This window comes from Panthera uncia, assembly GCF_023721935.1.
Source record: "Panthera uncia isolate 11264 chromosome B3 unlocalized genomic scaffold, Puncia_PCG_1.0 HiC_scaffold_2, whole genome shotgun sequence".
NCBI classification, from domain to species: Eukaryota; Metazoa; Chordata; class Mammalia; order Carnivora; family Felidae; genus Panthera; species Panthera uncia.
The window spans coordinates 4,820,846-4,835,076 of NW_026057583.1; the positions used below are offsets into that span (position 1 = coordinate 4,820,846).

At 57.6% G+C, this 14,231-nt stretch overlaps 1 protein-coding gene across 1 annotated transcript in view; it reads right to left on the reverse strand.

Annotated features, from left to right (window-relative positions):
• The window catches only part of ABHD17C (abhydrolase domain containing 17C, depalmitoylase), a 47,983-nt gene extending 33,758 nt beyond the window's left edge, over window positions 1-14,225 (reverse strand). The window contains exon 1 of the mRNA XM_049614355.1: window positions 13,976-14,225. Within this exon, the coding sequence (XP_049470312.1) occupies window positions 13,976-14,199 (224 nt within the window). The 5' untranslated portion in view covers window positions 14,200-14,225. The remainder of the gene's footprint in view (window positions 1-13,975) is intronic.
• Between the last annotated feature and the right edge of the window lie 6 nt (window positions 14,226-14,231).

Here is a 14,231-nt window from a genome sequence, read left to right on the forward strand (position 1 = left end):
AAAATTCTAAAAATTCAAATTTCTCAGCCTGCTCAGATCCTGTGATTCTAAGAGAAGAAGTCCAAGAAATACTAAGTAACAGTATGCGTCTAGACCACTGGTGTCCAAACTTTTCACCACGCTTTCTCCTTCCTAAAAATGAGCACATATAGGGGGCGACTGGATGGCTCAGTCGGTTATGCGTCCGACTCTTGGTTTCAGCTCAGGTCGTGGTCTCAGTTTGTGGGTTTGAGCCCCACATCAGGCTCCGTGCTGAGAGTGTGGAGCCTGCTGGGGATTCTCTCTCTCCCTCGCTGTCTCTCTCTCAAAAATAAAAAAACTAAAAAATGTCTTTTAATAAAAATGATCACATGTATCCGATGCATGTACAAATACAGATTTATACATATGAGTGTTTTAAAGCATCGTATGAAACCTGGGGTGCCTGGGTGGCTCAGTCGGTTGGGCATCCGACTTCAGCTCGGGTCATGATCTCATGGTCCATGAGTTCGAGCCCCGCGCCGGGCTCTGGGCTGACAACTCGGAGACTGGAGGCTGCTTCCGATTCTGTGTCTCCCTCTCTCTCTGCCCCTCCCCTACTCATCCTCCCTCTCTCCCTCTCCCTCTCTCTCTCTCTGTCAAAAATAAATATGGGGCGCCTGGGTGGCTCAGTCAGTTAAGCCTCTGACTTCGGCTCAGGTCGTGATCTCGCAGTCTGTGAGTTCGAGCCCCGCGTCGGGCTCTGAGCTGACAGCTCAGAGCCTGGAGCCTGTTTCAGATTCTGTGTCTCCCTCTCTCTGACCCTCCCTCATTCATGCTATGTCTCTCTCTGTCTCAAAAATAAATAAAGATTAGAAAAAAAATTTAAAAAAAAAAGAATAAATAAACATTAAAAATTTTTTAAAACATTGTATGAAACCTTATGAACATTTAAAGCAAAAAAGCAGACACTGAAAAATAATAATGAACAGAAACAGAAGTTCTGCTGTTTCCACGTGTGCAGTGTGCAGCCTTGAGTACCTTCCAAGACGCTCAGTGCCCATCACCCTGGGAGCCCACTGATGGAGAGAACACCGTCTGATTTTAGAACGTGAGCTCCAGGGGCAGGCTGCCTGGGTCCAAATCCCGGCTCACCTCTCGACTCCGTGTGACCCTGGTCAAGTCGCCCCTCTTTTCCTGGTCCTCGGTTTTCCAATCTCTAAACTGGAGACAACAACAGTCCCTGCCCTACAGATGCGATGATTAGAACTACGTAACGTATGACATTTGCTCCACACAAAGAAGAGGTTTGGGGAGTCGTGGCGAAACCCAAACTGACATCCAAGCAAACCTCTGGTTTATGAAGAGAGAAAATGGGGCCCGAAGACAGGACAGGCCCAGGCACCGCATGCCTGTGCATCTCAGTGCCTAAGCAGGGCCACGTCTCCTAGCTCCGGACCACCAGTGATCTTTTCACTGCACCCCACTCGTTACAAATAGATGGGCCATGCCTGCCTGCCTGTCTGTCTATCTAATCTTCACGACGCTGATGTTGAAAACCAGTAGCCGAGACTCCGGCACCTTTCCTTTGATACGTATTTGGTATTAAACCTATTTAATATCCCCCCGAGATCCAGTCTCGTATTGCAACCCATACTCCAATAATGCCAGGACGCCTCCCACGACGCACCAAGGTAAGCCCGGTTCTGCGGCTGGCTCATCACCACGTCTGAGTGCTGATACAGACAGCAAGAGGTTGCCGGGAAATCAGACAGCGAGGATAGGATTTGTGCATGTCGATGGTGTGGATTTTTCCTCGCAATAAAGAAGAGCTACAGGGAGGTGATAATCGCGTGGGGGAGGGGTGTGGACAGAAGCGTGTCACGGGTACGGCAGAATATTGATAACCATCGAAGGTGGGGGATAAGGACGTGGGTTTTTTTTTAATATTTATGTTTGAGAGAGAGAGAGAGAGACAGAGCCTGAGTGGGGGAGGGGCAGCGGGAGAGGGAGACACAGAATCCAAAGCAGGTCCCGGGCTCCGAGCTGTCAGCACAGAGCCCGACGCGGGGCTCGAACCCACAAACCGTGAGATCATCACCGGAGCCGAAGTCGGATGCTCGACCGACTGAGCCACCCGGACGCCCCAGGGACACCGTGCTCCTGCAGACGAGTCAGCTGTGGTCAGAACCAACCAGGAGCTCTCGGTAGCAGTGACGAGAGCCAGCGAGCTATGGTCAGAGCTGTGGGAGCAGAGAAAGGGACCCGGGCTTTGTGGGGACCACGGGTCCGGTCCGCAGGCGCAGGGGGGATGGTCAGCGGGGTGTGCGGGCTGGAGAAGGGCGGTCCGGGCAAAGAGCTCGGGGAGCCCCGCTGTCCAATCTCCATAGGCACACAGGCGGCGGCCCTTTCAACAAGCCTGGCCAGAAAACACTGTGGGTGGAAGAGGCCACTCCCGACACCCTCAGGTTCCAACCGTCCCGGGTGTTAAGGAGTCACCTTCGCGGCTCCTGGTAAACGCGGACACAAGAGGAAAACGCAGACAACGGAAGCAGCGGCCACAGAGCGAGCGGGTGCTACGGAGGCCCCCAAGGAGCTCTCGTCCCCCGTTCAGCTCAAAGGGGACACGTGGGGACGACAGGCAGGCAGCAGGCAGCACGGCAATCAAAACCACAGTCTTTGCCACACCTGATCGTGCGAAGGTAGCGAAGATGCTCTCACACCCTACACGCCGTGAAACGCTGCTCCCCGGGGAGCAGCGTCAGGCTTTCCAGAAGCTAGTTGGGGAAGCCAGGAGGCTTGCAGCACCAAAGGGACCCTGGGGTGATGGCCGGACCCAGGAGGGGGCAGCGCCTTCCGCGGGGAACCACACGGGCGCTGGGAAGACACCACGGGGGTCCAGCCTCCAGGCACAGAGCGTGACCTGGGGGCCACCAGCCACCAAGCAGAGCACACATCACCGGACGGCATGGTGCTGTCCCCCAAGGAGACACCGGTCACTCGGGGGAGCCTCTGACCCTGCCACATGGGGCTCCCTCGGAGGCCAAGGGGCACAGGCAGGTTCTTCCACACAAATGCCCGTTCTCTCCGATTTGCTTTTGGCTTCGTGGCTTTTCCTCCTTTGAAGGGACAATTCCCAAGTTCATCCCGAAGCCCAGGCTCGCACCCTGTCGCCCCTCCACTTGACCCCCTGGACGTCTGATGGGCATCTCAAAGGCGACAATGCCACAGCCGAGTCCCGGCCCAGCCTTGGCACTCGGGAGCCACGCCAGCCCCCGGCCACCTCAGTGAGGAGCGACGACCCTCGGACTCGTCCACGCCCCTCCCGTCCCCACTGCGCTCAGCCAATGCCCGTGGTCTGTCTGCACAAGAGCACCCCGGGTCCGAGCCCTTCTCACCACGTCTGCTGCCACCATCGCCCCTAACTCGCGATCCCCCAGGGGAGTCCCAACCCGTCTTCCTCCCTCCCCGGTACCCGGGCCCTCTGTTCATCACCAACACAATCACCCGGAACCACTGACACCCGTCAAACCCGGTCCCTTCTGTCCCCGAGGCCCCCGTTACACGCCGTAGGACCCCCACCGCCCCCCTTCACTGTGTCCCCGTTCTCACGGCCCCCAGTGTGCACGCCTCGTGGCCCTGCTCCGGCCACACCGGCTTCCCTGATGTTCCACGAACCTTAGGGCCTCCGTCCCCTGGCCTTTCCTGCACCTGCACGGAGCCACGGGGCTGACCCCTTGGCGCTTGGGGCCAGAGGTCGCTCTCCGGATGAAGCACATTCTCACCTTTGAAAACCGCACCGTGGGCGCCCACTCTCCGGGACGCCCATCACCCTACTCCGTTCTACATTCTCTGCCCTTTAACACGTACCGTGCTCTCATCAAGTACTGTTTACAGAATCATGGGGTTGGCTGCTTTTCCTTGGTTTCTGCCCCTTGCAAGGAAAAGCATAGGCAAGAGAATACGAGACTGAGTCAGAAAGGGATGTTTCCTGCTTCCAGATCCCGACGGCGGAGTGCCGCGGGAGGCAATACGAGACGTGCAAGGTGTGGCCGCGGCGGGGGCTGTGGAGCCCAGCCGGTGGCGAAGGGCAGGGAGGGCGAGGCACGGGCCCAGCGACGAGGAAGCGGGGGTGCTGAGAGCAGGCTCCGGGGACGTCCCCGTGGGTGGGACCCAGACAACCGTGATCAGGCGAGCGAGCTCTGATGACTCAGCAGCAAGGTGTGGCTGGCCAGACGTGCGACGGACAGCGAGGCGCCCAAGGGGACCCGGAAAACACAGGGCGACACGAGGTCGGAGTGGCGACGAGCTGTGTTTACAGTACGCTGACTCTGAGGGGTGGCGGGGCCCCCCGTGGGTGCAGCCCAGGGGCGGTGGGACCCCAGGCCAGCCAGCTCCCGCTGGGCGTCAGGGACAGAGGCAGACACGGGGAAAGCCTTCATGGTGACAGTCCTGCCATCTTCGGCCCTCTCGTCATGACGTCCTTTCTGGGGTTTTCTCGAAGTTTGAGTGCAAAAAACTAATTTCATCCAATTAAATACATGACAGCACGTTCACTCAAAAAACTACTTCAGGGGCGCCCGGGTGGCTCAGTCGGTTAAGCATCTGACTCTGGATTTCGGCTCAGGTCATGAGCTTGAGGTTCACGAGATCAAGCCCCAAGTCAGGCTCAGTGCCGACAGCGTGGAGCCTGCTTGGGGTTCTCTCTCTCCCTCTCCCTCTCTCTCTGCACCCTCCCCCCAAAATAAATAAAACTCAAAAACTGAAAAAAAACCCAGCAACCAGAAACAGGGAATTTGAAATATCTCTGGGTTATTTATGACAAGAGGGATAAATCAAAATACTGAAGTTAAACCGGCATATACAACTCCTGTACACAGACCTTTGCAGGCACTATAATCCTCACGACACACGGTCTGGTTCTGTCCGCGACAATCGCCAGAAATAGTGTTGGGTAAGTTGGAACTCTCACTTGATTACTAACCGTACTAGCAGAGGGCTTAGCTCGCAGTTATAATTAACGTCTGGAAACCCACTGAACACAGGCTCCCTTCGCACTCCTCCCCCAACCGAACTGCCCAGATTTCTTTTTTTTTTTTTTTAATTTTTTAATCTTTATTTATTTTTGAGAGAGAGAGAGAGAGAGAGAGACAGAATGTGAGCAGGGGAGGGGCAGAGAGAGAGGGAGGTGCAGAATCGGAAGCAGGCTCCAGGCTCCGAGCTGTCAGCACAGAGCCCGACGCAGAGCTCGAACTCACGAACCGCGAGATCGTGACCTGAGCCGAAGTCAGACGCTCAGCTCAGCTCAACCGACCGAGCCACCCAGGCGCCCCGACTTCATTTTTAACCACTGAGAAACGGAGCCAAAAGAAACAAACTAACAATCACCACGGGATTCTCTGTGCTCCTTTTTTCCCCCCAGGACAACCGAAGCAGCACTGCGTTAAAAAGTAACCTTGCGGCCACGCTCTTCCCGGTGACTCAGCAAATCACTGATACGCGACAGTCGACTAGCAGGCTGGGGGCCGAAGCGCCATGACCTGGACTTTCTGGAAACAGGTTCACCACCGTGCCGGGGTCCTCGAGCGCTCTCAAGCGAGCCAATGGTGTGAGCTCCAAGACAGAGCCTCGAACACTCGACAGGAATCAGAGCGACGAGGCCCCGTGGGAGCGCTCAGATTTTCGAAGAAAGTGTGCGACTCGGGTCCCGCGGAAGCTCGAGGGAAAGGGAAGGCCAACTGCCTACTGAGGTCGTCCCGCTCGTGTAGAGCCACCGGACCGCCCTGGGTGGAGGCGGGGGGCTGGCTTTCACCTTCTCCTCCTCCCCACCCCTGACTCTAAGCCCCAAGAAGTCTCCTGTTCCAGCCGGAACATACACCCCGCGAGTGCGGCCTGCCAACGGCCTGGGGGAGGGAGAAGAGGAAGGGTTTGCCAAGGGACCGCAGGGTGCCGGGTTACAGGCAAAGTTTCCTCTCCTGTTCGGTCCTCCTGCGGGCACCCAGACGCCCAGGGAGGGGGGTGGGGGGCGCTGTTGGATTCGGAACCCCAACGCACACCCCCCCCCCCCCAGAGCTACGACAGGACACCTGGAGCCCAGACGAGCGCGTTCGAAGAGCCCTCCTCCTGGGCACCGAGCCCAGTAATGCCCCCGGATCCTGGCAGGCAACCGCGATCCGGAGGCAGACGACCCTCCTCCCACGACGCATCGCCAGGAGGTCACCAGCGGTCTGACGCCACGTCACCCGCCTCACCGGGTCTCCTCGCGTGGGCGCGCGTCGTCTCCCATCGGCGCGAGAAAGGGGGGTGCAGCACAATGACAGATGCCGACAGGCCACGTGCACGTAACTTTCGTGACGGGATCTGACCGCGCTGCTCTCGTGTTGCTCACGTCTTCGTGTGCCGAGTGCATACGTGACCTCGATCGCGGGTACGCGTGCAGACAAAAGAGCACCGCACACGGGGGATGGGGGGGGGGGGGGAGGGCGTCTGGTGCTCTGGGGGTTTGCACCGTGCCCGCGGTCTCCCACGGACCAGGGCGGAAAAGCGTCAAACTGAGACATCTCTGCCCTTCTCTGCGTCCACACCGGCCTGGCCAGGGTTGCCCTTAGGTCTACGGAGAGCGGGGAAGGAAGCAATTTCTTTAATGGTCTTTCTGATCTGAGTGCCTGGCCTTCAGCAAGATCTGAACGTTCGGTCGGTACGGCTCTAATAACCGTATTGATGAGCGTAAACGATGAAAACGGCCCACGTGTGGCGCCCTCCCCTCGTGGAAGGCGCCGTGCTAGAACACTCGCTGTTCATGCTGTTACTGTGCTATTACCGTTACTGTTACCACTGCACCTGTCACGGAGGCTCGCGCTGCTTGGGAAACCTGCCCGAGGCCACGCGGCTAAGGGTGGCACAAGCGGGATCCAGGCTCAGGTCTGCCGGACTCCAAAGCCTCTGCCCTTAACCATAAAAGCCCCAGGGAGAGCTCAGACTCGCGAGAACATTCCTTTCCAGGTCACCCTTGAGACAACCTTGCTGCGTTACTCTGACGGAAGGAGCCAGGGATCGGTGCGGCTGTAAATCGCCTCAATGAAGACACGAATCACGAAGTCACCTCAAGCCGGGGGCCTCTGACAGGAGCCGCACACAAGCCACGCCGACACAGGCTCACCCATGTCTCCTGCCTCCTCTACCCACGCCCGCCCACTCTCCTCTGCCCCGGGGGCTGCTCAGAACCTAGTTCATGCCACCGGCCACTTGTCCCCAGCAGCCCGGGGGGGGGGGGGGGGCATCAGCTGCAGGGGAGGAGGGAGGGGAGGCCCTCTTCCTACCGCCCGTCACCTGCCGTGGGAGCCCACACGCGTGGTCACAGAAAGGCAAAGACGTCGCTGATCTACTGACCCGCTTTAAGAAGTGAATTGTGGGCTATTTTTCAAGGCCTGTGCTCTTTTGTGAGAGTGAGCCCTGTGGAGGCCGGGGCTCCGTGGAGACTGGGCCTCACCAGCCCCACAACCAGAGGGGGCGGGAGCTTGGCTGGCAGGGTCCCAGGGCCCGCTCTCTCTCTCTCTCTCTCTCTCTCTCTCTCTTGGAACAGGAAACCCAAGCGTGTGGCGCCTTGTTCAAGGTGACATGATGGGCCAGAAGGACAGCTGGGATTAGGACGAATCTCCCCGGCTCAAAAGGTTCTGCGCTTATCTAACTTTTGTAAATTAAATCTCTTAGACAAACCGGAAGCCTATTCAGAACAATGCGGAAAAAGAAAGCAGTCTTCGAACAGCCGATTAGTGGCGCCGTACGTGGATCTGTGCTGAGACTCTGGATCCTGCCCACCAAGCTTCCTCTTCACCTGGAGATTTACAGCGTCCGCGCGGCGCAAGCAGAACGCAGCCAGAATTCTCGCCGCCGTTCCGAACGCCAGACTCCGAGTCTTACGCGGGATTACCGACACGGAACAGGGTGGAGAGGTCCTGCATCCGGGGAGGAGGAGAGCAGCGGGAGGGGAAGCCTTCTTCCAAGTTTATTTTTATTTATTCTGAGAGAGACAGAGAGGAGGCAGTGACGGGACAGGGAGGGAGAGAATCCCAAGCAGGCTCCACACCCGACGCAGAGCCCGATGCGGGACTCGATCCCACGAACCGTGAGGTCATGACCTGAGCTGAAATCAAGAGTCAGATGTTCAACCAACTGAGCCACCCAGGCGCCCCAAGGCTGCACCGTAAGTGACCTCGGGGTGGTATCCTGCAAGTGACTTCTCCAGAAAGGCCTTTTCCGCCCTTACGGAAAGACACAAATCACGGTTTCCGGCCCGAGCCTCCAAGGGCACCCTACGTACAAACCAACACGTTTGGCCAAGAGAACACGCCCAGGACTGACTGCCCATTCGGTCGCTGGTCACGACTTCCACAAGGGGATCACCAGAGGGAAGTGAGGCCCGTGAAACAGAACCGTGGAGAATAATCGTGAATCACGGACCCAAAGCTCCGAATCCGGTTGGGCTGGAGAGAAACCGTCCCTGCCGGATGTGTGGGAAGGCGGCGTGGACGGCCGGGCGTGGAGCAGGTGTACTTGGAGGGAGAGGGGACGAGACAGCAAGGTGAGAGGCGCTGTGCAAACCCCAAAACGCACTTTTCAACGCATCTATTCTGAAGAGTCACGGTCTTCCGAGAGGGATATTCCCACGCTGGCTGCCTTCAACGGCAAGCCGATACTCTGCTCCCTTTCTAGAAATACCACTGCACTTTCCCCTTAGGTCACACACCGTCCGTAACACATTCTGTTCCCCTCGTCCCCGGTCAAGCCCAGCTAGAAACCCGAAGCATCCTTCCCGAACGGCACCGTAGTATCCCCTCTGACAAAGCTTAAGAACAAAGAAGTCAGGTCCGCAATTTCCCCAGCCCGGGGAAGGGCCTGCTTTGCTGCTCCCAGGGGAGACCCACCCGGAGAGGCGAAACGATACACAGCATTCACAACCAGCGGACAGGGCTCTCGAAGGGCCCCACCACCCAAGGGCACTCACTACAGCCTTCCCAGGACCTACCAATTTCCTAATTACGGATCCTATGAATCAGAGACACAGAAGTTACAAAACAGCAACCCTTGGTTACATATTCAAAACGCCTCTAGGGGCGCCTGGGTGGCTCAGTGGGTCGAGTCCGACTTCGGCTCAGGTCACCATCTCGCGGTCCGTGGGTTCGAGCCCCGCGTCGGGCTCTGTGCTGACGGCTCGGAGCCTGGAGCCTGCTTCCCATTCTGTGTCTCCCTCTCTCTCTCTCTACCCCTCCCCTGCTCACGCTCTGTCTCTCTCTGTCTCAAAAATAAAACATTCACAAAATTTTTTAGAAATGCCTCTAAACTCTACCCCACCTTTCACCAAAAAAAGAAGGAGAAAAAAGCAAGCAAGAACGCATCTGCGGTTAGGGATGCTCAAGGGGAGCGAACCCTACGGAGCCCCGCATCGACACGTGCGTTTAACGGCTAATGGTGTGCCGGCAGAGGAAGTGAGTGTGGCTGCAACGTTATCTTTCCTAATTAGCCATTTGCACGCAGTCACCGGACGTCATCTATCTCTGTCTGCACTGGCTTTCTCTGATTGGGTCGGTGTTTCTGTCACCAAATGCCTCGCTCCGCCACAGGCTCCGCGTCGGACGAATGTTCCCACAACTTCTGTGAATGACGACGGTGAGCGCAGGTGCCCCTCCTGTTCTTCCGGATGAAGACGCTCCCGGCTGCCTCACACCCCATCCCCTGGCTTATCTGCTTGACTCACCTCCCTGAGCCCTGGGTCCCACTTCTGCACAGCCTACGACGCCGACGTCCGCGAGGACCCCCCCCCCCCCCGCCCCGGGGACGTGTGTCGAGGGGGCTCCTCTGTCTCTGCCCACCTGAGCCAATGGAGGAGCCACCCCCCAGCTCGTTACACACCGCCTTCCAAGGAGGCCACCGGGCTTCCAGTGTCCCGTCTGCGAGTATCCCCAGGGGGTCCCGACGCGTTCCCCCAACCGCACGTCCTCAAAACACAAACGTCACGCGCGTCCTAACCGTCAAGCCGTCGATCATGCTCAGGTCCTCACTCGTAGAAGGTTCTCACCTTCCCTCCCTGTTCCCACACCGGCTGCTGGCAGGGGGGGGGTGGGGGGGCTAGACAGTCACGAGTCCCTTCCCCAAAACTCCTAAGTTGAAACCGCACACCCAAAGTGACGCTGTCAGGAGGTGGGGCCTCCGGAAGGCGGTCGGGTCACGAGCGTGGAGCCCTCTGGCGAGGTTGTGCCGCGAACGGTCCCTTGTCCCTTGAGCCGAGTGAAAATACATAAGCCAGCAGCCTGCAACCAGGAAGAGGGTCCTCACCGGACCCCGACCACGCTGGCACCCTGATCGCAGCCCCTAGAAGCGTGAGGAACAAACCGTGAGGTCCCGAGGACCACCCAGGCTGTGGCATCTCCTCAGAGCAGCCCACGGACCGGGACGCCACGTGACTTCCTTCACGCTGTGTCCACACCCTTCCTGGATCCTGCGAACCTGCTTCTCTTCCACACCTTTGCTAGCGACGTTCAAATGCTTAAAATAATCGTCTGCTGGCCCAACAGCAACGAACACCCTGCTCGCTTCAAGTTTCCTTCCTCCGGAAGCCTTTATTCTGAAAGACTCGCCCGCCCGCCGTACGGCTCCTCACTTAGAGGCCCCGCTAACCTACCCCAGGCACGTGCGCCCTCGGTAGTGTCTACGCGGGAAGTCCCCAGCCCAGCACTGGGCAGCCCGGGACAGCGCACACGGGGGGCGGATACAGGTGAAGAAAACGCACAGACGCTTCGCCATCCCGAGGACATCCACGTCACGGACACAGCGCGTGTACGTCGTACGACCCCCTACGGTGGTACCCTTGGATGTGAAAACTTTGGAGGGAAAATTAAACCCAACTCCTTCTCCTAAGAGTCCAACCTAGGAAAAACTGAATTCACCCCATTTATCTATTTATGGGGCACCCATATGTGCCATTCACTAACCAAATATTTAAAAAAAAAATTTTTTTTTTAACATTTATTCATCTTTTTGAGAGACGGGGAGAGACAGTGTGAGTCGGGGAGGGGCAGAGAGAGAGAGACAGACAGACAGACAAACAGACAGAACCTGAAGCAAGCTCCAGGCTCTGAGCCGTCAGCACAGAGCCCGACGCAGGGCGTGAACTCATAAACCATGAGATCGTGACCTGAGCTGAAGTCGCTCAACCGACTGAGCCACCCAGGCGCCCCGTCGTGAAACAAATATTTAATGCATGCCATTATTTTAAGGCATTGTGGGGCATAAGGAGGACACAGAGCTCCTGCCCTCAAGAGACTTCCAGTTCGGTGGGAATACAGTTAAATGACAGGATGTGGTAAGAAAGTACGGGAAGGGCAGGGCGGGGTACCAGGTGCCCAGGGACACAAAGGGTCTCCGGATCCAATCAGGACCCGGTCAGGATAGAGCGTTCCCGGCACAGGAGGAGGGCACGCTCGAGAGGCCGGAGGCGAGCATTAGGAGGGAGAAGGGAGGCCAGCACCGGGCCGGGTACTGAGGGGAAGCAAGTGGGACGCGCACACCTGACTTACAGGCTTACAGTCCTCCCACGGGAACCCACCTGGGGCCGAAGAAGAAGCACAAAGGACGAGAGAGCCGCCGACGGGAGGCCGTGAAGGGACCGAACAGCTTCCACATCGGGCGACTCCTAAGTTGTCAGAGTGAGACACATACACGCCCCTCTTGAGAAACCTGATAAGTAGGCCCGCATGGCATCGTGGGAAGAGCACTAAACCAGCAGCCAAGAGACTGGTCCCCTGTCCGACTGGCCTCCGTCAGACGAGGTGGGCACAAGATCAATGTCCAGAAGTTAGGAAACAAATTCAGGGGCCAGCAACCTGCACTCTTTTCCTTGTTTGTTTGTTGCTGTTGTTTCACTATGAAACCAAATGGAAGACATTATACCGAGTACGTTGCCCATAGAAAAAAACAGGGGTTTGTGAAACACTTCGGGTGTAAACGGATACAGACAGGTACCGACGTTACCTGCGTGCGCTCGATAGAGACCTGACGTGTAGTATTTGTTACTGGGGGGCCACTGTCGAAAAGGCTTGAAAAGCCCAGGGCAAGATCATTTGTAAGTTTCTTCAACCTCTAAGACGCTCATCGTAGCCTTTAAATTCTAACCCACTTTGGGGACGCCTGGGGGGCTCAGTCGGTTAAGCGTCCGACTCTTGGTCATGATCACAGGGTTGTGAGATCAAGCCCCACATCAGGCTCTGTGCTGACAGTGCGGAGCCTGCTTGGGATCCTCTCTCTCCTCTCTCTCTGTCCCTCCCTTGCTCTCTGTCTTTCTCTATAAATAAATAAACATTAAAAAAATAAAATAAATTCTAACCCGTTTTACAGGAGTGTGACTCTATCCAGACGTGAATTGTGGCATGAAATTACATAAGTCATGGGAAAAATGTAGATCCATCATCAGATAATCCAAAACTGCATCGGACTGTTTATCCAGAAGCCGTGCCTTTAATTAAACTAAATGTGGCAAAAGTCTCCAGGAAATAACTACACGCCGCCTATGTGGTAACACGGCCACACCTGTATACTCAGGGCAAAGGGCTAGCCTTGAATCTGACGGGCTTTAGTTCTAACGCAGTTTGGCACAAGCAGGGACAGGGGCTCCTAACATCTTGATACCCAAGGGAGGACTTTAATGGTTCGTTTGTTACGGACTTCAGGCCAACCCTTATGCTTACTACCTTTACCAACGGCACACTGTAGCAAGGTATTGACTGTGTAGGACACGCTGTTTTGAAACCCCTTCCAGGAACAGGTGGCTCTCACTGTATCTATGTACGATACATTCTCCTCCGCCCAAGTCATTTTCGAAAAACTATCAGCCAAGAGAAGTCCTTCAAGACTCCAGGGGAACACAAATTAGCATCTGAAATGTTCTTCTGTCCGACAAGCTATTTTCCCAGAAAGGCAGAGGGTAATTTATGAGCATGGCAGGAACAGGAAAGGAGACAGAACTCATTCCTGTCGGCCACCTGCATAAGCCAAGCAAAGACATTTTAGATCAAGTGCCCATCGCCATAACAGGGCCAACTGCATGTACCCTGGGGACTCTTTCCGGGGGAGGAAACCAGGTGACATGACAGACACGATCCCAAGTATTGTCACCATCATGGCTCCGGGGTGGGTGGGGGAAAAGTCACACACACCACAGCTAGAGCACAGCGGGTGACGTGACTGGCCCACCTGCCAGACACGTGCCCACGCGGAGAACAGACCTCAAGTTCTCTGAGTGCTGTCTCACCAGAGCACCACGACCCGGGTTTGGGCCTGGTCCACCAAAGGCCCCGCCTCCATACCTACTTCCCAGTCCTTCTGTGAATGCTAACTCAAGGTCAAGTGATTCCCAAGCCCCATCCCAGAAGATTCAAGCTCATCTTGGGCTTGTTCCTGAGGCTCTGTGAGGTGCGAGGCCCACAGGCCGCCGGCTAAGCTCCTGGCCGGGAGGCTAACTTCCACTAACTTCCCACTCCGCCCCTCCGGCCACCTCCAGGGCTGGCCACCTCCAGGGCTGCCCACACGTGGCCCCTCGGAGCACCTGACGACGGGAAAATCTGTGGAAGCCATCCCGTGTCGCCCCCGGATGGTTCCGCGACCCCCGCGCCTGGCCCAAGGTCACTGCAGTGTGACGACCTTCGGTCCCCGGCCGCCAGCTCGCACAAACTCGGCGCGAACCAAGTTGTTCCTACCCGGGCCCCGCGGCGCCCCCAGGCCGCCGCGGGCGGTGACCGGAGCCACGAGGGCCCCGGGCCGGCGGCACCCAGGCGTGCCTGAGGGGGCAAAGCCCCGGGGCCCGCGCTCCCGGCGGCGTCTGGGGAGCGGGAAGGCCAGGGGCGGAGGGGGCAGGCGAACCCACCCGGCCCCACCGCCCACCCCGCGCGCGGCCGGCGAGGGTGGGGACCCCGGAGAGGTGCGGGGGGGGGTGGGGGGCCGGGGGACACCCCCCCCGCGGGCTCACCGGGTGCGCAGCGCCTGCCAGGCGGCGTCGATGTCGGCGTACAGGTTCTTCTCGGAGGGCTTGCCCGAGCTGACGCCGTAGCCCGAGTAGTCGTAGGAGAAGATGTTGCAGTTGATGCGAGAGCCCAGGCCGATGTAGAAGCTGCACATCTGGCCCAGGTCCACGGCGTTGCCGTGCGAGAACAGCAGCGTGTAGCGGCTGGAGGGCGCGCAGCGCACGAACATGCAGCCCAGCCGGTTGTCCCGGGCGGTGCGCG